Here is a 24,627-nt window from a genome sequence, read left to right as displayed (position 1 = left end):
TGCTTGACAGAAGAATTAACAAGTCATTTGTGACAGGCTGACAGCTAACGAGAGCAGCCAGTTAAGTAACTTGAGACAAAATGATAACTCATTTTTCACCTTGTGAAATCATTGTGGAACTAGTGGAAATGTTATGTGACTAATATCCATTGGGGCCGCTTTCTTCCACGTGAATGCTCTGATGTTTGCCACTGTCAGACAGTATTGTTTCAATAATTCAATTGCCACAGTACACAAGTTAGTAAAACATCTGCAGTGCTCTGCTCCTTACAAATGAAACGAAATTAACCTAAGTTAGATTTTCTCTGTACCGTGGGTAGGATGAATATTGGCACAATTTGGCAGGCAGTGTACAAATTAATGTTCAAGGGAAGGACCTCTCACTAATTTCCACACGTTTTGCACAAACGTCAAAAACTGAATAAAAGGCTACTTTAGTAACCTCGCTTCATCAGCCTTTATTTTTTTAACGTTCTGTTTATTCATTTTTGATTTTGACAAATGTAGATTTGTCTGTCTGCTCATTTCGCAGCAATATATCAGCAAAAACCTTGACAGAAATGACGCTAAACTTGACTCACAAAACCTTGATACAAAGAAAGCACCATTATATTCTAAACTGTGGCCATGTTTGTCAACTATAAACAGTCGCCTTCCTGTTGCTATTGTTACACACTGCAAAACAGAACATTACCTCTATCGTTCCTTCTGAAAGCTGTGTCATCATATCTGCGGAGCTTTTCCAGAACAGAATACAACAAATGTTTGATAATAGACAGCGGTCTGTTTGAATATAAGAGCTCCTAAACTGTGCCTGCTATGTTGTTTGTTGTCTCTGTGTGTGTGGCTGTGGCGCGAATGCTGGTACAAACCCGCCAAAGAAAGAAAAGTACTGATCAAGCTTCCGTTTCCGGGCACAGACCTGAAATCAGATAACGGTGTTCTGTACTACAAGCATACACACACAAGTAGTACAACATCTGACCTGAGACCAGTACGAAGCAAGTGGTGTAATGTATTTATGACGTATGCGTAGAGTGTCGCCGCATACGTCCTACGAGTTATATAATTATAACGGTATTTTGCGAGATTTTGCAGAACCTAAGCTTAGCTGTACAACATCAAAGAATTTACATGGGGGCCAAAATACTTGTTTGCTGAAACTGGGGATGTAGGGTAAACAGTAGTCTCGCGTAGGTAAACCCTGAGGTAAACAGGGACGTGTATTTGTAGTACCTCTACTTTGTCACAAGATGGGGCACTTTCTTAACATTCCGGTGGACTCGTTAGTATGAAATGCCCTCAAAAGTTTTGATGAACTACCCCTAGTCGGGGGCCCCGGGCTGCAGCCATAGAGTATTAAAAGGAGGGGGCTGCAGCCCACCCTAGCCAAACGGTAAGTCCGCCTCTGAATTCATCTGAATTTGTCACACAAATAAAAAATATTCACACGTGTGTAGACAACAAGAACTGTTTATTCTTTGTCACTTCAGTTATAAGCCACAGTTTATAATGTATGTTTAAAATGACTTCATGAACAGTATCTGATAGACCCACAACCTCATAAACAAATGGATTTGTTTATAAGGTATATAAACGTATTTGGAATGGGAAATAGTTGGGGGTTGGAGGGAAGGGATTCGGTAGGGTTTTTTGTATACAACTTTGTAATGCTACTGACATTTGTGCGCAACACTCTTGAAAACAAAGAGTGGGTTTAAGCTGAAAGGCCCTTTGTAAATCAATCAAGTCACCTAATTCAAGTGGCAGATGCCAATTTTTTTTTTTTTCATAATTAAACTATATATTTTTAGGGGCATGTCATGTGGTCTACCTGCACAGCCTTTGTGATCTACTGGTACATCATGATCTACCTTTTGTGCACCACTGTGTCTCCTCATTGAAGTTAGGGTGTGGATGAAGGGGGTGAAGAGCATAGGGCTTAGTACACTTCAAACCCACAGTACAGGATAAATAGAATAAGTTATTGCAAAAATATTGTAAATATTATTACATTCTTTCAAAGTTTCCTCTAGAGAAAGAAAAATATGGTAGGCATATGCATGTTTAAATTATTAAGAAATATTGGTAATATGGTATTGCTATTGGTGGTGTATAGCGGTAATATCATCATACCTATTATAATTACTCCCTATTATCCAAGTACTTAAAACATTGGCTGTACAGAAAATTAAGATGAGTGTATTGTTGCACAATTAATCTAACATAACCCGTCGGTTCAAATAGATCATGGAGGAATAATTCACACAGGAGACATGGATTGACTCCTTTTGTCTGTAGTGGGAACTCTTTCTTTTCTCTTTTCGACTCTAAAAGAAGTTCTATATTTCATCACAAGTAGTTTTACTATTGTTTGCTTTCCACCCGTATTGTTTAGGTTCACAGTAACACTAAATCAATTTACTGCCAAATATACACAACACAACCCTTTGAGTTGTGTTTTTCAATTGAAAATGTATTTATGTCAGGAAACATGTCACAGTACATTTTTATTATTATTTTACTAAACTAAAGCATTAATTGACCTTTATCCTACTGTACATTGGAGCATCTTGTTTTGATGATCTTGATGATGTCATAAACGTCACATGTGTCTGAACTAATCGGCTATGTATATAATTCTCGTTAATATTATTTGGGTAGGTATAACATGACCGAGAAGTGGTAGTGTGGGGCATTGTAATAATGCCTTATCTCAGTGACGTGAAAGAACTAGGGTGTGTGTGGAGGAGTGCCCCTCACTTCACACGGGTGTGATTTTCTTTTACTCTGGATCAATATAGCCCAGATTGTTTTATTATCATCTTTTTTTTCCCATTTCCATGGTCAAACTGATTGGATGTACACATAATGGGATTGAATTCACAAGATGTATTATTATTGCTTTTGATTTGAAAAGTTGTCTTCTTCAGGAGCAAATTTTGCAATCTGTTAAGGAGAAGACATTTGCAGGGAATACTAGACTCTGCAGTGTGTTTATTCCTCTGCAGTGTGTTTATTCATGATGCAACATTAAACAAATTAGCATCTGTTTTATACAAACTTTGGATCTATAGCTAACTGTACTATAGGTCAAATATGTACAGTCATAAAGTCATCTGAGTTCCTTGTCTGGGATTTCTTTTTGACAGCTATCTAGGTAATAGTTCTTACTTAGGTGGGCGACCAAAATAGTCATAATTATCAGTAGGAAATCCCCCTTTATCTTTGTTTCCAGGTTCCGCTCTCTGCATGACAGGTGCTTCAGGGTTAGGGTTGGTGATGACACCCATGAAGATTGGTACTTGGGTCATATCATCCATAAGGGCAAGAAAAAAGGGCTGGTTGAGATAGAAGATGGGGTTTGATGCTCGTGAGATGACTACAGTGGTTGCTGCTGTAGCCTCTGCACCCTCCTCATTTATTTCAATGCTGGACTTGTGCATCACACTGGTTACCAGCAGGGGGCCATCTGCCATCGCTGCTAGGTTGGGTTGAGAAAATATCTCCCCTAGACCTGTCATGGAATATAACAAGCAAGTCAAGGTGTAGAATAGATCTAGACCGAATAGACAATTCAGTGACAATGTCTGATGATACACATCTCATCAACTAGGCTGGAGACAGTTGAGCAGCCTTACCTAACTTGGTAAGAACTTCATGTAGATCCTGAGTGTACTCAAGGTTGAATTTGGGGACTTTAACCTGCACTGCCCTTTCCTTGGGCAGACGTTCATATAAGTCTGTGAAATTCAGCTTTGCTGCAATTTCTGACATATTCAGCTCACCAGACAGGGGCATGACCACTATCAAGCTCATCGACTTCTGAAATGGGAACCGTGCCACCTGCATACATGGGAAGAAATAATGTTCTTATTTTGTCATTATTGCAACCGAATGTTGCAGTTTACTATGAAAACCTGCATCTCCCATCAGTTACACCTCCGTATATGGTCAGGCCTCGTGACATCACGACAATGACCTCATCAAACCTTGAATATCCATACATGGAGAAGACTGGATCATCACCTAGATCTGCATATATGGAGCCGGCAAGCAACTCTATATCTGACCTCAAACCCTTAGATCTCCTTATATGGAGCTGACTTGTTTTGAAATACCATATTTTGATCCTCCCCACCCGTCCTTCCTCTTCGATGTCTCCCTTTTGACTGATACCTGTCCATTCAAACTCTAGATGGGCCCACCCCAAAGTTATTAGTGCAGCCGTGCTCGGCAGCGGGCGAAAACTACAGTTCTCAACAGGCCCAAAAATTAAGGCCCGGCCCTACCTGGGCCCTCATCAAACCCTGTACACTCAAGACACTGTCCCTGCTGCCACCCTTACATCTCCATATATGGAGCTGACCTGTTCTGACAATCCATATGTTGATCTGACCTCATCAAACCCTGTACACTCAAGACACTGCTCCCACTGCCACCCTTAGATCTCCATATATGGAGCTGACCTGTTCTGACATTCCATATGTTGATCCGACCCCCCCATGCCAAAGCACCAGCGTTCGCCCAGCAGTCTGCCATCACCCAGGTGGACACGTGCACGCGACCTCAGGGCGCCTTACTGGTTATTATTATATTAATAATGATATCTTTGCTATGAAAGAGGCTAAATAGATTCTACCACAACAGGGAGGTTGATAAACTGGCCATATTGTAGCTCTAGTTACTAGGAAAAGTATTTTACCTGAGCCTTCAGTTCATTATCAGCGAGCAAACTCAAGGGGTGTTTGGCACCTTCCATCATTTCAACATCAACCATTTGTTTGTCATCAATGTAGAACACACCTCTCGAGGTGAAGCGTGGGTCAAAGCGAGATTTCCATTCTCCTGTTGTAAAACATTACGAGTTATATCAGCTTATTACAGTCAAACAGTAATAGTCCAAATTTCATTATATTTGAAAATAACCTGGAATCGGTTGTGTTCTTTAGAAATGATCATATTGCAAAACACAAAGTTATGTGCCATTTGGTCAGATTTCATCCACTATATTTACCTTTGAAATGGACAGCATTAATGAGCATTAGGAGCAAGTTGGGCGGTAAAGAAGTAAGGAAGTCGGTCATTTTTCCATTCGTGGCCTTCTCAACCCACTCATTTATCTGTTGCAACCCTTCCAGGGTCATTGGCTCCGAGTCATAAAGTTGCTGGGATTCGAGGATAAACTCTGGCTTTGCCTGAAACCCTATATGCAATGAACATAAAATGTGTCAAATCGTTTCAAGTTTCAACTGTTAGTTAAGTTTATACTCCACAGCTGAAGTAACCCCGTATGTATTTAAGCACTAACCTTTGTCAAGGAAGATGCCTGATGCAATTTGCAGCTCACTGTTTCTGAGCTGTTTTAAGACAGTATGCAGTGACTGGTGGTAGCAAGGTAGAGTGTTGGCATTGAGATGGTGCATCAGAAGCTCCTCAGTCTCATTTACTGCCCCTAAATTAATATAATAATTAAACAATAAACAAGTAAATAATTAAATAATATTGATGTAAAATAATGGTTGCATAATACACTGCCTATTTTATATCAAATGCCAAGACATTTCTATCAGATGTGCTTGCTACCGCTACACACGTATAAAGCATCAAGCCCACATACTATTTCTCATCATTTCAAAGCTACAATAATAGATTATTACCCAGAGCCAGCTGGGAGAGAGCGAATGATATGCTGAGCGGAGATATGATCACATTGGGGTCCTTAGGTGTTGTCTCTAGGTTCTGTAGAAGCTGCATGCCCAGTCTTTGGAAGCCATTGGCTATGGCCTCCCTAGACTCTGGGCTTCGGCTCAAAGACACACAGTGCCCATCTTGCTCCTCCTCAGATGAGCCCCTATCTGGTTTGTCAATTGTATTTGTGGTTTGCTGTGTGTCAGTTGTTGGTTGTGATGTGCTTCCGTTTGTCACTTTCTGAAGGAAAGGAATAGTGGGCGACAGTTGAGCAAAGGGGCATATGCATGGGTACACCAAAGCAGTGTTGATCCCAGTGTTGCCAGCCAGGTTATTCAGTGTAATGCAAAAAACATCCAAACATTTCATTTTTGGGCCTCACCTCTATGGGGTGGCTAGGCATTAAAGGAATCAGAGGCACCAAGGGGATTGCCTCATCAGTTTCTCCATTAGCAATCTGAACAGAAACACAATATAACACTGTTAGGTCACCTGCATAACATAATGGCACAAAGAGTTGAATTTAAACTAAAGTAATGATGGCAGTATATATGTTCTACATTTCAAGCAATAAATGTATGCTTTGTTGTCCGACTCGCCAAAAATAACAAAACTATACTTATTTTAGCATGAAGAATGTCTTTGCCACAAACTAGTCATACGACAATGTAAAAATTGGGATTTACTGTAATTCCTCTGCACAGACACATCAACAGGAGTGCCAGAAAAAGGTCCATGTCCTCACAGCGTTCCTAGAAGAGACACAAAATGATGTTGACCAAAGGACAGTGTAACATTCTCAGTTCCAAATAGCAATAGGCTACTTAAACAATTATACAATAAAATGTAATGTTTCTGGATTACATTTTATAGTTTTACTCTACGCACATTCTCAAATATTCCTCTTCCAATTCCAATATCAACTGTTTAGGTTAGTATTCATGATTTATGACTATGCTGATATTAGGCCTAGTTTCTCTCTCTTTGAAAAGCACAAAAATAATTTATTTTCAACAATGTCTGAAACATGAATCTCACAACAGGACCGCTTCAGTGAAATTGTAAAGCATGCATGTGCTCTTGTCATGCTTTTATGAACCACGTGCCGAATTCCAGAAATTATTTTAAATTAAAAAACTATAGGGCCTACCGTATGACAGCAATTTCAGTGTCTTTATATCTTTATGGATTCCTTAATATACTGCACATATGCATAAAGGAATACATGGAAAGTAATCTTACAAAGGTAATAATTACCTTTTAGTACATTACACCAAAAGCTTCTATAAGTTCCAGTCGTTACTGGTGTAATAAAATATTATAGAAAACACTCTTACCTTCTTTTCAATTAGATCAAACCCCTCCTTGTTCCAAAAAAACAGACTAGGTGAATGTGAATGACAGTTACCCCTAGTGTAAAAGATTGCCACTTGCTCAGTGAACAGTTAAAAATCAACTTACATTGATCGGTGCCTCATATAGCCTAAGTCACAACTTGTTTGTAAATGTCACTACTGAGACTAATCCTGGGTCCAATGTGGAGGTCACACTATTCAGTATCACAATGAACATTATAAGAACATAACACAGCAAAACTATAAGATAATATGCTGATTGTTTGATTGCAAAAGTGTGTGTGTGGGAAAAGAAACAAAAGTATCTTTTTGATACAGAGTAACAGAGACAGTCATGGCGGATAGACATGTGACAATGTTAGTTGGACTTTGTTGACTTAGGCTCCATTTACACTGGCAGCCAAAATCTGATTTGTTCCACATCTAGATTGGAATCTTATTTATTGGGTGGTTAGATCAGGTTACTGCCTTCAGACTGAGACAGATATCCTGAAATCACCACCTCTAAATGCATTTAGATTTATTTATACAAATCAGTCCAATCTAGATCTGATTCAGGTTGGATTTGGCTGCCAGTGAAATGGGGCCTTAGAGCTCCAACTATGTTTGTAGGTTTTACGGAATGTACATACAAAAGTTGGAACATACGTATACAAACCATGTGAATGTAGTATTTTATTAAACCAGTTAATAAATAAGCATTTTCATGTATCTTTTCATCATTAAATTGTGGATATGATATTGGATCATGGATTATCAAGATGCAATGAGTTACTGAATTATTTTGAAAATCTTGTTGGCCAAATACACCTTTGAGTTTATAAAAGCCACAGAAAACGTTAAAAACTGGGTATACATGCCAGAGCTGTTTAACCTTAAGGCAAATAATTAAAATGAGGTAATATTCATAACATTTCTGTATATTACAATAAAGATGAAACAAGAGCAGAGACATCTTTGTTCATTACTGAAGTATTGGCAACAGTTATAGTGGTCTGGCAATCCTGTTTAGGTAAAACATTGCGAATACATTTTAATATGGTTTACGTTTCTTACAATATGTACTGACAATACATAAATAAGACCCTAGTGAAATCACATTTAAATGACTAAATTATTCTGTATTTGTGTTATTTTATGCATCATACAGATTTAGTCATCATCTAGTATATCATGTATTGTGACTATATCATGTGATTACATAAAGGTACAGAAAAGTCGGTTGTGTCTTTGCATTGTCTGTTCCAACGCTTGATTGTGTAACCACTGGCATACCCAATTAAAAGAGCATCGGGCTATGAGATTCAAATGAATTATAATACAGCTCAGACTACAAAAGGAATAAGACTCTGCAAAAGGAATTTCAAGTAATTAGAGTGGTAATAACATAGAATCTTATTCTGAATAAGTAAAAAATATTACAATTCAGGTTATAATTGTGCAGTACTATGAAGGTTGTGCCTCTCTATTCACATAAGTATCCAAAGTCATGAAGCATGTCAGCTCTGACAAGACTATCACATGGACAAGCTGTTTTATTGTTCATTAATAAACAATTTACCTTGAAATAGTGCTAATTAAACAGTAATGCAAACAAACACACAAAAATGTTTTAATCTAGAAATACTGCATAGTTTAGTCAGTGCATTGAATGTACTAGTGTCAAGGGCAACTGAATCATGAAGTGACTGCATTATCTTTTCTTTCTTTTTTTGGTGTTGTATGCGTCTATTTGGAAAGTGTAAACACTACATTAGAACCATGATTGGTTCCACCTTCCTGAGCAGTTATTTTAGTTATTTCTGAAGATAATTGACCTCGTCAGACATAATTGACCTTGCCTAGATAAGACTGTATTTTCCATATTATAGTATCTACAATATGCAAAATGCTTTAAAAAAAGTTACATGATTTGCTGTACAATGACAATTAAATCTCAATATAGTGTTCACTATTTTGGTCAATGCCTATAGCCAGAGCAATAAGATTCGCTAGGCATGATGCTCATTCAACTACAGCTCTAGCGCTGCATAATAAAAAAAATGTTAAAGAGGGTTTGGCCCCTTGCCTCATCAGTGGAAAGCGCATCAATATCTCACTGACAGGCAGCTCAGCTACCAGCGGTCATGAACATGACACTGTTTAAGGTCAGCAGTAAATTGTCGAAGCCGAGGGCCATTGTGCTAGCCTAAGCTAATAACCTGATGGCACCATTCTCAGAGCCCAGGAGCAACAGTCTCTTGGTGGGCAGCACTGCTAGGCTGGTGAGGGTGCCACGGAAGTTTTCTGAGCTCAGCTTGGTGCTGCTCGCAGGGTTAGCCGAGATATCAATCATCGAGTACACCCCTATCTTGTTGGCCACTGTTCCGGCCACAATCTCTGGGCCATAGAGGTCAAAGGCATGGATGTGGTCAGAGGGTGACTTGTACACACGGTAAGGCTTGTGTTCGACATCTTTCCACACAGTTAGTGTGTAGTCAGTTGAAGAGCTGATGACCAGGTTTCCCTCTGCAGCCTGAAAAACAAAACAAAAATCAGGAAGGACCTCACACACCATTGGTGTCTTAAAATGGCAAAATCTACAGGTATGTGTATACCCCTGTGTAGACCATTTGTTTCAGATTATTTTGTAAATTATTACATGGCATTTTAAATTGGAGCACAATAACAGAGCAGTTTCCATTTCACTAGGTTTTCAAAATGTTATGATTAATGCTGAACACTGGCAACTGGGAACCTTGCAAACAAAATAATGTCTGGGCCAGGCTTTGCTATATAAAGAGCATTTTTCCCCTTCTTCTATTGAGTAACTTATGTCCATATTTGTCTAAACCTCTGCCTTTAAAACCAATGACACAATCCTTGACCCCATTATTTGGGGTTAAATAAAGTTTGCGCAGCTCTTGTGCTGTTGACGTTTCTACTGGGTACAACTTTGACCAATCTACTCGCATTTATATCTGCTCTATCAATTGTTTTGGGGTGCCAAATTAAAACCACTTGGCTAAAAAAAATTAACAGCTGTTTAACAAATGAATGATTGAAATTTCCACATAATCTGCCTCCTTGAAAAAGGACTGATGAGTGTTCAGCAGACCAGAAACAGTAATAATGGCAGAAGGGCTTTTATGTAAGTCTTTTATGTGTATCTATCGAGGTCAAGTTAATTTCTATAAAATGTATGTACCAGCTGCAAGCTGGTCAAAGAATAGCATGGAAATCTACACAGTTCACCACCTAGTAGAGTAAGACAGAGCTCTGACAACTCTGTTCACTTCATGGGGCCAGTCCAATGGCGGCTCACATGCCGCCATGCATAAACCTCTGCCCCCTCAATGTCGTAAGCCAGCATTAACCAGGGTTGCCAAGTCCGCTTATTTCCAGCCAGGCCCGGCGCCACGAGGGGTCAAAGGGGGTACTTGTAACTTGACCCCTCAACCCCCAAAAAGATCAGAGCGTGCCGCTACTCTCTTACTCTACACTCTGGCCTCGATACGTTCCCTCAGTCCCTACGCTCATTCGGGACTGAGGGAACGTATCGGGGCTACATCCTGATCCTATCATTGTTTAAACATTGATCTAAGGGGAAGTTTTCTGCTGTTACAATCATGACAGAATCACGACAGTTTGACATCAATTGTTCAAGCCGTTTTTGGTGCGCAACAGAGACAACTCACTCGTTACGTTAATTGTGTTCAGCTGCTGCGCTGCTGAGCGGACGGTCCGCATATCCCCGCCAGGCCAGGTTGTATACCCAGGCCTGTGGAATTCATAGGCAGTCATAGTAGCCAATTTGAATGGAATCTGCTCAAACTGACTGATACAGAACCATATATTGCTGTCAGGTGGAAACCTTGTATGACCAAAACCATTAAAAATATATAATACAAAAAGAAATTGCCGTTTTTGATAACTTTTAAGACTTACAGGTTTTCCTTGGACAGAGTGGGATAGGTGATACGTTCGGATGACGTGAGCGGAAAATAATCAGTCACACTAGCTTGCTAAGGCTTCTTGGAAATTGAGGCTCAATGCATTGCCTATGATTGCCTTGATTGTTGTTTCGGATCGCTGCAGGTGGTGGATTTTTCAACTCAAACACAAATGATGGGACTATTTTCAGGCGGATTTTAATGAAATGGAGGTACGGTTGCGACGCGGTGATTCTTCAAAGGTTGGTGACAAACATCAGCAGGGAACGGGAGTTAAAGATTGATTTATGACGTGTTAATATAATAATGATAACTAATATCCAATGATATGAACGTTATAGGTTTTGGTAGGTTGCATCGCGAAGAAGCGCGATGCAACACCGTTCCAAGGAATCATGTTGTCACCCTTGCAACGTCATGGATGACAATACGGAGGATTACAGAGCTCGCCTCTGATATTCTCTACTGACTGCTTCTATGAAAATGGAACACGCACGCACGTGGACACAAACGCACGCACAGACACACAGCAATGAGTCAGACCTTCATTTGCAGGATATCTCCCTCGTGAGCTGGCCAGCCCTTCAGAACCAGGCCTGTGCGTGCATCTAGCAGGACAATGAAACCGGAGGAGAAACCTGCAGCCACCGTACGACCTCCAGGGCTCACTGCCAAGTAGCGAATCAGCCCAGCACTTGCATTGTTGTAAGCCAGGCGAAACTCGTGCTGCAAACACAGGAAGGGCAAGAACCTTGTGTCACTTCATAAAATAACAAATGTACAAAGCTTGAAGTGAAGCTTGTATATCTGCTATTTTTTTAATAGGCAACGCAAAAATCTAAAATGACAAATGCTTTCCTGGTTTTAATGGGTTAAATCATAATACCATGGGCATATATTATAACTACACTTGGCAAATTTGATAGATTTGATAGTATACCATAAGGGTTCAATTGTGAGCTTTTAGCCAAGGAGAACCGGTGCTCCGGATTTGAATCAAACAAACAGAGAAGTCTTTTTTGTATTATTTAGTTTAGCCAACTATGTTGATTCTCCCATATTTAGTCATGGTGCCCCATACATTTCTGCGTTTACCACTATTCACCCTAGTAGCTGTACGGTGGTGGATTCCAACTTCTAGATCAGTGGTTCCCAAACTGTGGTGCATGCACCCCTTGTGGTGCGCGAGCTCCTTCTAGTGGGTGCGCGACATGAAAAGGCTAATGGTGGTAATCTAGAATCATTAAATGACTGTCCTTTTCCTAGCAGTTCTTCCAATTTAATCTGGTTTTCCTGTACTAACACACTAATCATCAAATAAGCATCTAATCAACACAATGTACTGTCCCTCAAATTGTTTTTTTTTTACTACAAACTTTATGCCAATATCAAAAAAGATATTCACAATCCTTACTGCCATGCTTGGCAGAGACAGGTATTTTTATTCCAATTGTGATTTTATGGCAGGCGCATCAACAATACCAGAACTAATACATTACATTACTAATACATACATACACAAGTACATTTGTTAGATTAATATATATCTATATGTGGATAGATTAGATTAGCATAGTCTGTCAAATCAAGCCCATGAATTGCTATGCAAGCTTACTAAATACAAAACATCTCCCACCAAGGACAATTGCTTAATGACTTACTGTGACTTACTGAGATGTTGAATGTGGGACTTGTACATGATCATGACAATATGTTGGGGGAATTGTGTTTTGCCTAGTAAGGCAATACTACACACAATATAGTGGTAAAAAGGTACTGTAGTTAAAACTATTGCAGCCAAGTAATTAGGAGAATTTGATTTCCCTGACACCATAAACATATGTTTATGTAATGAATACTCAGTGAACAACATGCATGGGTGCCCCTTTAAATCAAAACTCTTCATTTTCTTCTTTTAGAAAGAACAAATGTGAGAAATCTAGCTCACAGTGACAGCGTAGAACCCTACAGCGTAGAATTCTGTCATTATGGAAGACGCCTCAAGCTTACATTACCCAAATAAATCCTTTACCTGCAGTCCTGGTTTGCGAGGGTCAATGAAGCGGAGAACAGAATCTGCACTGCCAAAGACAACACTGGACTGTGGAGCTGGCATAGTGGTTACGGCTGTAATGGGATTCTTCCCATCCAGGGCTTCATATGAGCGGATCTGTTTGCCTGTGTACAAGAGCAGAAAGGAATGTGATTACATGCAACAGACTATCATTGAACAGTTATTCATCAAGCGAACAATCAAATCAACCTCCAGATGCAGAGACTTTGGGCACTCTGCTACGAGAGACTGGTCCCCAGCACCCACAGAGCTTGTATATGGCATCATAATTGCCAAGAGATGCATTTTGAGATGGGGCATTTATGGAAATGAGTCTCTGCATTCAAATCATGGTTGAGGGAGCTGGTGGGTATTTTACATTTGAACTGTGATTTGGGGCTGCCTGGCAGCCTGGTGAAATTCTTTAAAATGGAGACCAGTGTTACAGTACTCGAGGACTTCTTGAAGATGAGCAGTGATGGAATGTTGGTTCAGTTGTTTGTATTACCTTAACCATCCAATCTGATTCATACTGGTGGTGTCCTTTTTTAATTATTCATATTCACTGTGTTTTAAGTGAGGGTCGCTCTTATCATCATACATCATCTCATCCCGGTCAATCACAATTAGAGTCCTCACTTTTGTCTTCAATGTTTGTGTTTTTAGGTAATGTTTGCGTTTACACAAACACTCAAAAATTGCACTCATCGTGAACTAAAAGATTGGGGCAGAATGAATAAAAAACTTAATCAAATCAACTCTGGGCTGTACAGTTGTGCTAGTTAGCAGTCTCTCCCTCACCTGTGTACTGGTCCCACAAATGCACAGTTCCGTCACAGCTCACCACCTCCTGGGACGCCTCGAGCTGTCCAACGTAGAACACAGACTTTCGATGGTCAGTGTAAGTCAACCTGGGCTCCACCTCCCGCGTTCCATCCCCATGGTTGTAGAGAGGCCACAGCTTCACCGTCTTGTCTTTACTGCCGGACAGGAAGTAGTCTTCTCCTGCCAAGGGTGCTAAACACTTGGCAGTGCCTGAATGACCCAGGAAGCTCTGCAACCGAATCTGGTGGAAGTGGAAATGTGGGTCCTGCTGGTTCAGGCCAATTTCATACTGCCAGTAGGCGAGCCAGTTGCCCTGCAGGGAACGACTGCAGCGAGGTAGCTCCTGCTTCAGGGCACTGTCTTCTGGAGTTGGGCCTGTCACCCAGGATGAAGAGAAGGTAGAGAACACTGGAGCTGTGGATGAAGCCGTGAATGTGGAGGCAGAGGAAATGGTGGGGGCAGTGTGGCTGGGGTGGGAGCGCCCCCAAGAGTCAATCGTGCCCAGGTTAGGGCTACCGCAGACATCACTGTCCCGGGACACCTGTATTCTGTTCCCTACCATCTGGCTTCCAAAGGTGCCAGACTCGGGAAGGGAGTCTGATACTAGGGGAGTGGAGGGAGCAGGAAAGGGGCTGCGCCCCACACGTCTGCTGAGGGCTGGGGACAGGCCCATGGGTACATCCATCCTGGTTCCTGCTGTGGTGTTGGCATCTGGCGTGTCTGCGCTAACACTGTCATGGTAGGACTGGGCCAATCGCCAGACAAGCTCATGGTTAGGAACCAGTTTACGAATTGCTGTGTCGCCTACGGAAGACAAAGCACAACAGCCGTATGAATCAATGAGGCAAAACTAAAAAAGTAAATGCAAGAGAGTTCAGCAGAGGGTATTCACTGTATAATGTTTATCTGCCAATTAGGATGCTGACAGAGGATGATGGTTCTTACCTATGAGACAGTAGAAGGGGATGTAGGAGGCATGGGCCATCTCAGGGTTAAAAACAGTCTGTAGTTCCTCCAACACGGCCAACTCATATGTTTGAACATTGAACTCCTCAGGAGTGTGCACGTCCACCACAGTCATTTCTCCCACCACTCTACGGGGAGCATCCTCCATCTGAAGTAGAAGAAAGCTTAAGCTATTCAGTCATCAGTTGATATTTTACCATTCCAAGCTCAGATGACCAGTATCTTGAATCCATATGCAGAAATCTCTAAATGCTTGGGCTAACAGACTGACGCAGATACCTGCCACTTAGAATATGCATTGTGTACCTGTGACTGCAGACAGTGCAGCAGGGAGAACACAGTGAAGAACCGGCGCAGGGTATCAGCCATGTGCTGCTGTACCATCTCCCGGCCAATGCGCAGACAGATTAGCGCCATCAGACTAAGCGTCTTGAGACACACTGCAGTGCGCATCTGCACTCCGCTGGGGAAGCTGGATACGGTAAGTACAGTCAAACAGCAAGACAATAAGTGACGGGTTCAACACATATTCCCCATTCTACCATTTATCTTTAAAACTAAGACTGAAATAATGTATACAGAAAAATGCACAAGCAGCATACTGTATATTTCATACCTGGTTAGATGTTGGTTTGACAACCATGTCTTACTCTTGATGTACTCTTTATTACTTAGTTGAGCCATGAAGCGATTGTAAAACAATTGGAATGACGCTGTCTGTTGGTGTAGGACAGGTGTATGTATACATACACAATAAGTAACTCCAACATGACTCAATAGTCAACACTAGTGTCAATAGACAAGTTCACAACACAAGACCACAAAACATCATATATTAGATTTAGATATAAAACTCAATCCAACCATGTGGTACAATTTAGTAGTCTCATGTAGCCAGACGATCATATGCCTAGTAATTTATAAATTCAATAGATGGGCTGTGGAACAATTCAGAAATGAGAAGAATCGCAGAACTAATGCAAAGACTTTAGAGCGGTCCTTCACAGTATCAGGATTGATTGGTAAAGCAGAGGTATTGGATTGTCTGTTATTATATCAACTTTAGGAAACAGATACTGCCATTGACATTTTCTTTTTCTTGGCTATATATATGGGTGATGTTTCTTGTTATTAGTATTTCTAGATCAGCTATGGACAATGGTATCAGTGTGAAGTCCACACATTGAGTGTATATTTTATTTCTTTTGACCACATTTTAATTTTGGTTAAGGGCCAGAGAAAGTCATGGTAATTATAGTCGCTTGTTTTGTTTTTACAGATAATATCTCAATTCGAATGTAGCGCTTGGTCATTGTTTATCATAAAATATTGGTCAGACAGAAAAGAGCGAAAGTCCGGGGACTGAAGAGGTTACAAACACTCTGGTTTGAGAACCACTGTTGTATTCCATACATAGCCCAGTCTAATGATGAATAGCCATACCTTTTTCTTACCATCATATCAACAATTTAAAGGTAGTCTCTGGAACAGACCTTAATGTTCAATTTGTAACTTAATTAAGGCATGGAGGTGTGTTCCTGATCCGTATCAGGATTCGGTACAAAGTTAAATTTGGAGCAAGCTGTCGGAACTACAGAGATCTGTAGGAAAAAGGTAAACATTATACTTCTCAGCAGCGGGAGGTCACAGGTGGTTCTATCCCATAGATTTGATATAGTTTCCCCAGAGATATCAGTAGGCAGTGGTTATTTGGCAACAGTAGGCAGTGGTTATTTGGCAAAGTATGTACAACTCTAAGTTAACCTTGTGTTGACTTAAGACTATATCATGATTTGCATTCATAGGCTTGCATATGCGTCCATTAGAGTGCATGTGACTGTGTTTACCCCATTTGTGGTGAGGTAAGCAGATCCAATAGTGGGAGCAGCACATCCTGGTTAATCTTCATTAGCATGTCCATGAGAGTGGTGTCAGATAGAAAGACAATGATCTTCTGAGTGAGCACCACAGCCCCCAGCAAACCTGCCTCCTTGCGTGTGTTTAGACGCTGAGATGATGGGGGAGACACCTGGGAAAGTATATACAGTACAATGTATTAATCAGAAACCTAGGAATATACTTCATACAATAAATCACCCAATAAAATGCCATTTCTGTTCATTAACTACATTATATATAGTACTTTCCTATGCACTACGACGACTACGTGCCTACTCAAAGCGCTTTACAATGGTCCACTCATTCACATACATACATATATTATATATTTAATGGTCTATAACAGTGAATGAAGTTTTTTTTTTACCAGATAGCCAATGTAGGGCAGGTACTGGTATGTGAGTACAGGTTCTCCATAAAGGTGTGCTATATACAGCAGACAGTCCAATACAGGCCCTGCAGTCTGGTCTCCTACCACTGGCTTCTTCTCATACACACTACCCATCCCAACACTTTCCAGACTGCTCTCATCAGAAACGGAGGCCACAAACTGGTGCTTCTCAGGTCCTAGTGATGGGGACAGAAAAAGGGACATTACAGTTAAAACTGCCAATAACTAATTCCAAATAAACAACCATTAGAAAACTATTATATTAAAATGGTACAGTACATGTAATAATAATAATGTCTTTATTGTCCCGTCAGGTATATTAATCTTCAGTTTTGTTAACACAAGAACACATAACATAACACCAAGACAAATTAAGTCCCCAGACAACCAAACGTCCTACAAAAAACTTCTAAAACAAACTTTTTGCCATTTTAAAGTTCTGTATCTTTGTACAGATAGTACAAGTTCAAAGTGACGATGTAAGGGATGATTGTGACTGCGGCAGTGGTTCAGGGGTAGAGTGGCCGGATGGTAACCTGACTGTAGAAAGTAACAGTACAGTAAAGAACCTGGGGGTTATTATTGATTCTGAATTGAATTTTAATTCACACATTAATCATGTTACCAAGATTGCCTTTTTTCACCTTAGAAATATTGCACAAATCAGAGCCTATTTGTCCTTGGACGATGCAAAAAACGCTAATCCACGCCTTTGTTTTTTCTCGGCTTGATTACTGCAATGCACTTTTTTCAGGACTGCCTAAGAAAACAACTGACAGATAACAACTTGTCCAAAATGCAGCAGCCAGAGTTTTAACTCTGGCTGCTGTACTACTTGTACTAAGATGAGAGAACATATTACTCCAGTTTTGGCATCACTGCACTGGCTTCCGGTTGTTTTTAGGATTGATTTTAAAATTATTTTACTTGTCTATAAAGCTCTCAATGGTCTCGCACCTTCCTACCTACTTGACTGCCTGCCTAAATATGTCCCAAACCGCCCCCTAAGGTCTCCCACTGCTGGCCTGCTCGCTTTGCCTAAAAAAATGGCAACAAAAAAATACGGGGAAGCAACTTTTTGCTTCTACGGGCCGTCGGCATGGAACAAGCTCCCACTGTACCTTCGTCAGGCAGCCTCTGTAGACATTTTTAAAGCTCAGCTCAAGACCCACTTCTACAACATTGCTTTTAATTGATCTTTTATAAATTTTTGTTATTCATGTCCTCACTGTATTGCATTACTGCTTGTTTTTTAATGTCGGTGCCTTGCTTTTCTTTTATTCTCCATTGTTCTGTAAAGCACTTTGAGCTGCATTTCATGTCATGAAAGGTGCTATACAAATAAAGTTTTATTATTATTATTTATTATTATTAACCGCAAGGTTGCCAGTTCGAACCCGGGCTCCCCCAGAGTTAGTGTCGAAGTGTCCTTGAGCAAGACTCTGAACCCCTAATTGCTCCTGATGTGCTGGTTGGTGCCTTGCATGGTTTCTGCCGCCGTCGGTGTATGAATGTGTGTGTGAATGAATGTAATGCACAATCTATGTAAAGTGTTGGTGCTATGGTGAGTGCTAAATGTGTGAACAGAGGTACTATTGTATTCTGTATCAACTGGTTACTCACCGATATAGCAAGTTGTGAGCAGTCTGAGCAGATTTCTGGCCACATACCGAGAAGTGACCGTTGGTCCCAACTTTGCTGACAGCCATCTAACTGTCTTACAGACTGTGTCTGTGTGGAGAAACAGCATACAGAGTAGACACATTACACAGCAGCAGTAGAGAAGTAACATAAAAAACATCATGTGATGTCCATCACTCACCAAGAAGAATCTTTTGCTCTTTCTCCCCAGAGTCTTCTAGTGGATCATGTTCTTCATCCTCTTCCCCCACCATGTCTTTCTCAGTCTCTTCAAGTGCCATCCCATTTGCAAACTCACCCTCCAGAGTGGCTATTGTGGCATCGGAGTCCTCTGAGCAAGCAGAGAGAGTGAGCTCCTGCCTGGGCACGCTGTGGTCTGTCATTCCCTCTTTACTTCCGTTATTTTCCGTCATATCCTCTTCTTCCAGATCTCCGCCGTCCTCTCCTTCACTGGCCTGTTTGAGGTCCTGGCTGCTGTCAGCTGACTTCAGACTGGCCCGATCGCGCGTCGAGTCGCCGTCTCCTATGGAGAGCTCACTGGTACTGCTCTTGTCGCTGAGCTTCCCAACACTCAGTGACTCCTGGTCCTGATCCCTGGTAGTCGAGTTCTGGTTCTGCGGCTTACCAGCCGCAACCCCTGCACCACTGTTGACGTAGAAGTCATTTTGGAAGTCCTCCCCTTCGGCAAGGAACACCTGGTCATTGAGGCTGATGCCGGAAGAGTAGTCGACCAGCCCTGTGTCTGCCACCACCCCGACTCCACCACTTCCTCCGCTGCCACCTCCCGCTTTACCGCTGACAGAGCCAGAAGACGACCGCCCGTCACCACACTGGAAGTCCTCTTCTTCCTCCTCTCCAAGGTTGCATGTCCCACCCCTCAGTCCTTTGCAGCCCTCTCCTCCTGTGCCCGAGATGCAGCTTTCAAAGCCGGTGATGACCTGTAGCACGTGGGGGAGGAGACTGGACAGGAAGGCCTGCAGGCCAAGCCTTACAATGAGCTGCAGGACAAAGCAGTCCGTGTAGAGATAGAAGCGGCCTCGCAGGCAGCGGGGGTTTTCATAGGCGCTAACCAGGGGCTTCAACAAGTACTTGTTGGCATTCCTGGGGCCCAGTACTTTAGAGATTGGCTCAAACAGGTACCAGGCAGCATAGACAGCAGTTGGCTCTTCCAACATGAGGGTCAGGACAAAGGGTAAGAGGATCTCCAGACCCTCAGCAGTGATCTTTCCCTGCAACAGTGTCTCCAGCTGCTGCCAAAGGTGAAAGACCACATCTCTTCCTTGGAGGTTGCAGGTAGTCTCCATCTTAGCATGGTAAGAAAAGATGAAGTGATGAAGTGATGGGAAATATGTAGGGAAGGGAAAGGGGGTAATATAAGGATCCAGTAACTGATGGGGGTTTGGAGGAGGGAGGCCCTCGTAGATGGCGTCGTATTTGAAAAGAAGCAGATGAGGGAAATCTGTTTGTTCAGTCTGTGTTTTTGCAGAGTGCTTCTGTATTCGAAGCAGAGTGTCGAGAGCATGATGCAAAGACAGCGGCACATCCCGGAGGCTGACAGAGCAGAGCTTCATCACAGCCTGGTAACGCTCTCTCAGAGGAGTACCCGGTTTCAAACTTCGCAGCTTGGAAGAGAAGAATATCTCAGCAATAAGAACACCGAATGCCTGCATGTCCCTTTGGTAGAGCTCTGCAAAAGAGGGAAGGGAGTGTGGATGTATCATTCCCCGTGCCTTCTCCTTATTTGACTCTGAGGGATTCCATACCTCAGTATACAGACACTTCACTAGAAAGTTATTCAGTTTCTCCAGCTCTTCCAATGGCTGTAATGGGCTGAATCCTTCTGGCAAGGTGATCTTGAAGTCTTCCGAGTTGGTGGCAGATACACTCCCTTCTCCGTGCTTTTTACTGATTGCACCACTTCTCTGTGATATGGCACTACGCAAGCCAGAGCCCATGCTGCCAGTACCCTCACTAGCAAACGGACTTGAGGACTGGGACAGGATAGTTGCTGGGTGTTCTCCTGTCTTCCCTATGCTGTTTGGCAGTGGGACAGAAGAGGGAGCAGAGCTGGATACACCAGTAGAAGCTAATGAGTCCAAAGCTTCCATACCTTGCTCAAGCTCCTCGTCTCTGTCTACCATGGTCCAGCCACTGGATTCACACCCTGTGGACTCTGGCACAATTCTGTCCACAGAGTCACTCATGGTGCGGAGAGGAGGGATTTGAAGAGAAGGCACATTGAGAGCAGCAACACCTAAGAGAGGAGGTTCGGGTGGCGCATACTGATATGGAGCAAGGCGTGCTGGGTGGGGCTGGTCAAACAGTTGAACCACCCCATAGCTACTAATATGGGTGTGGTTGTCCACTAGATGGAGGCACACATTCTTGGCCTTGACAGCTTCTTTACCTAATAGTTTATAGCCAAAGGTGAGGTCAATCCAGTGATGCAAATACTGGGAGACTTCTCTGCTCTCTAGAAGCCGCCTGTGCATCTCTATAAAATCCTCATAAGACTTACACCATGGTGGCACATCCAGGTCTGGCATGTCAGGGTGGATGGAGCGGAATATGGAAGGATCTGTGTAGAACTCTGGAATGCACTCATCAGGTGTCCAGCTCTGCATACGCTCCATAGAAGCAGGGTATTCATTAGGTTCCCACTGAGACCTCACGTGGCTACACAGTACTGACTTGGGTGTCTGTCGGGCCTTGTAGACATAGTAGGTGATGTCTGAGAGCACATCTGATATATGATGAGGAACATGGAGGTGATCAGACTGCCCAACACCGCCACCACCTACTGAACCAGACAAGTCTCCACCTACTCCGACCCCATTTGCCCCTGCAGCTGCCAGAGCCTCTTTGGTCATCTCATAGGTGAAGTCAAGCTGCTTGTCTCCTTTGTTAAGCCTGAACTTGGACCTCCTGAGGTCACGGAACCTTCCGAATGGCACAGTGAAGTCCACTACCCAGGGAAGGACTGGGTTGTAGTTAGGGTCCCCTTCTCGTCTCCCCGCTAACCTGTTCAGTTCCATCAGGTAGCGAAAGTTACTGACTCGACCATGGACCCAATCTAAGACCAAAGCCTTGAGCTCATTAAAGCAGACTTTGCAAAGGCTTTTGTTGTCAGTGCTCGTACATGGACTGCCCCTCACCAGAATGCTTTTTGGCGCGTGTCTGCCCGCAACATAGCCATCTGCCTCCATTACTGCTCCCAGTTCTTCGTAGTGGTGCAGGCTGAGCCTAAGACGGCTGCAGAGCTGCTCATCCACTGCTATGTCCTGCAGGGAGAGCTCTCCAGCAGACAGCCCTGCAGCTTGAAATGCCTTCAAGGCTATTAGTAACTGATAGAGGATGAACAGCACTTTGGCGTGGCTGTTGGCAAGCTTAGCTGGGCTGTAGGAGACAATGTCATGGAGTGAATACTGAGTGTAAGGTAGAACCACATAGAGCAGCTCAGCAGACTCCAGAAGACATTCCGCAGGGACAACGTTGGGACAGAGTTTAGTTTGGAAGTCTTTGTAAAAGGAGGATTGGTAAGGGCTGTCTCTCTCCTTCTCCCTAGCAGGAGAAAGGGATGGTGACACTCTGTCGGTGGAGATGAACGGTAAATTGAAAAGCTTCTGCAGCGCCTGACGCATGGCATCAATAGCGGCAGCCTGCATCTGTTCAGTGGGCCCTGCATACGGCTGCACACGGTTGTAATGTGCTTCACGCCAGAGATTCCTGAAAAAGAAGGTAAACGCAAATCAAGCAATGGTTTACATACTTTGCCTTTGGGATGCTATTCATTCCAGCTTATCAAAGTGGAATTCCCACATTAGAATCAACTGTTTATATGACATAATGAAATCCTTACTAAAAATGTAAATATGTGTTACTAGAATATAAGACAATCATGATTATATTTTGTGAACATGAGACATTTTAGATTTGGGTTTCACTTCCATTTTTATTTTTTATACAGGTTTAATGTTTGTTTTTAGTTCACCGTTTGTTTTAAAAACGCCATTGACAATAAAGAGAAGTTTGTTTTGTCTCAATGTTTGTTTTACATCATCATGTTGTAAGATAAGAGTGCCCCTCACTTCACACGGGTGTGATTTTTTTTTAAAGTAGTACCACAAGGATTTCACTCTAGATGTCAGGTGCATAATCGCGCTAGCAAATTATTGACCTGTAGGAAATATGAACAGTACCTGATGTTATGCTGCGATACAGAATGCATGGTGTTTATGAAGGAATGCTGTGATGAAGCTTCTCCCTGGTAGCACGGGTCTCTGGCCAACCTGAAGCTCAGCTTGCTTTTCCTAACACCTTGGATGCACACTCGTGTCCAGCCGGGGGGCAACTTCGTCTGGGAACGTTGAAGGTAGATGCGAATTTCACTGTCGCTGATGCCATCAAAGCGAGGACAGCGCATGACCCTCCTGTCCCTCAGATTTATCACCCAACGAGAGGGCACCAGGGCAACAACCTCCTGGGAACGGGGACCTGGACCAAGCTGCCTCCGGTCAATACCCAAGTCCTTCTCTACTGCCAGCATTAGCCACTCCATCGTGAGTTTTCAGTGCACAATTAGAACCACACACTGCCCAGCTTCCCCCCAGTGGTCTGCTACTGAAGATGACTTTTACACCTCCATGGCAGTAGACAGATGCAGCTGAAACGATGTTGGAAAACTTTTAAATAAGCAAGCAGTATAATTAAACTTCTCGTTGAAAGTTTTAAAACCATTTAAGCAGTGAAGTCTGAATTTAAGAGTTAACAAGAGGTTAATAATTTCCTGCAGAAGACTACTTAGTCATGTTACTGGAATGAATGAGCTGTGTGATGTTATTTAATGCACATGACTGCTTGTCCTTAGTATGTTAGAGTTAGCCCATGGCTAAGGCTCACATGACTGCCTTGCCTTGGCGCCCACCACCACTTTCATCTACTCTCATAATGTATACCAGACGTGTTGGCTTTTATCTGGAAACATAAATCCACAAAGTAGGAAGTGAAACGCTTTCCCCCCCTGTTATAGTATAACTTAGCTCCTCTACGTTTGGATGGCTATTTTAGATGTTAGTTACGAGTGAACTTTCAACTTTCATAAAATATGACTGCACCTGTAGCTACATAAAGACATAAAGCATGACGTCGTATAGCTTTTGTTGCCATTCACTATGAAACTAACATGGTGATCAAGATTTGGGTTACACAAGCTTTCGGTTTTCCACTGAGGAAGTAACTTTAGCCAAACCAACAGAGGCTAACATTAGCCAACTTGCGCTTCATAACAAACTTCAAAATTGAGATGAGTTTTTTCATTTTTTTCATGACTTTACCGTTGCAGTGGTTAGATACAGATACAAAGTACAGCCAATGTACAGATACAAGTATTAACGACCAATGAAAATAATGTACTAAACATATACTAACTAACGGAACCTACATTGTTATGATAGCTCACCTCTTGACCGCTTGCTGTTAACTGGCAGTGTAACAGCTAAGCTAACAGCCGCTTTCATGCATGGTGAGTTTGGAACATAATTAACTTGGCGAACTGATGAATAGACGCTAATGGACAACATGTACTTTCTCCATTTTGTCCAGCGGGTTGTCAACAACGGCAGAAGGGGGGCAGGGAGGCAAGTCAGCCGATGATGTTATGTTCCGTTCTACTTGGAGCCATGTTGTTGAAACGAGGACTCACGTGACACGCCGTCGCCGTCAGCACCCAGCTCATGTGACCGCTGTGACGCCAGAGTCTACTTCATCGCACGACGGTGTAGCGTGCCGAAAATAGCAGATCTACAAGCTCAGAACGCGTCGCTATTGCGAGGAGTTGTGAGCTTTAATCTTTTTTTACAGTGCTTGTATAGTACT

General features: G+C 42.3%; 3 protein-coding genes across 4 annotated transcripts in view; all 3 read right to left on the bottom strand.

Annotated features, from left to right (window-relative positions):
• The window catches only part of rpa1 (replication protein A1), a 33,526-nt gene extending 32,660 nt beyond the window's left edge, over positions 1-866 (bottom strand). The window contains exon 1 of the mRNA XM_080771823.1: positions 695-866. Within this exon, the coding sequence (XP_080627949.1) occupies positions 695-727 (33 nt within the window). The 5' untranslated portion in view covers positions 728-866. The remainder of the gene's footprint in view (positions 1-694) is intronic.
• A 2,304-nt stretch (positions 867-3,170) lies between these two features.
• serpinf2b (serpin peptidase inhibitor, clade F (alpha-2 antiplasmin, pigment epithelium derived factor), member 2b) lies at positions 3,171-9,225 on the bottom strand (the record flags this gene model as incomplete). The annotated part of the gene is made up of 7 exons (XM_080772920.1): positions 3,171-3,517; positions 3,642-3,846; positions 4,706-4,848; positions 5,018-5,206; positions 5,312-5,455; positions 5,661-5,858; positions 9,165-9,225. 7 exons carry the CDS (start codon positions 9,223-9,225, stop codon positions 3,171-3,173), a joined length of 1,287 nt encoding a protein of 428 aa, XP_080629046.1.
• Positions 7,707-24,420, bottom strand: wdr81 (WD repeat domain 81). 2 transcript variants are annotated; one of them, XM_080772514.1, is made up of 12 exons: positions 24,194-24,420; positions 22,953-23,416; positions 18,935-22,479; positions 18,736-18,843; positions 17,089-17,288; positions 16,670-16,851; positions 15,129-15,294; positions 14,802-14,970; positions 13,833-14,660; positions 13,011-13,156; positions 11,522-11,704; positions 7,707-9,561 (listed from the first exon to the last, which is right to left on the bottom strand). In XM_080772514.1, the coding sequence occupies exons 2-12, from the start codon at positions 23,309-23,311 to the stop codon at positions 9,235-9,237; spliced, it is 6,213 nt and encodes a 2,070-aa protein (XP_080628640.1). In that variant the 5' UTR covers positions 23,312-23,416; positions 24,194-24,420; the 3' UTR covers positions 7,707-9,234. The 2 variants fall into 2 exon arrangements, with proteins under 2 accessions (XP_080628640.1, XP_080628639.1); XM_080772513.1 differs by having other exon boundaries at positions 24,212-24,420.
• Between the last annotated feature and the right edge of the window lie 207 nt (positions 24,421-24,627).

This window comes from Protomyctophum bolini (genome assembly GCF_963924005.1).
Source record: "Protomyctophum bolini genome assembly, chromosome: 9".
NCBI lineage: Eukaryota > Metazoa > Chordata > Actinopteri > Myctophiformes > Myctophidae > Protomyctophum > Protomyctophum bolini.
This window is presented reverse-complemented; position numbering and strand designations above follow the sequence as displayed.

Excerpts from the sequence above, each read along its gene's own strand:
- wdr81 (XM_080772514.1), bottom strand. The coding sequence starts at position 23,311 with ATGGAGTGGCTAATGCTGGCAGTAGAGAAGGACTTGGGTATTGACCGG. Across the intron at positions 22,480-22,952 it reads GTATCGCAGCATAACATCAG|GAATCTCTGGCGTGAAGCAC; the intron begins GTACTGTTCATA and ends CTTCTTTTTCAG. Across the intron at positions 16,852-17,088 it reads TGCCCTACATTGGCTATCTG|GTGTCTCCCCCATCATCTCA; the intron begins GTAAAAAAAAAA and ends ATACTTTCCCAG.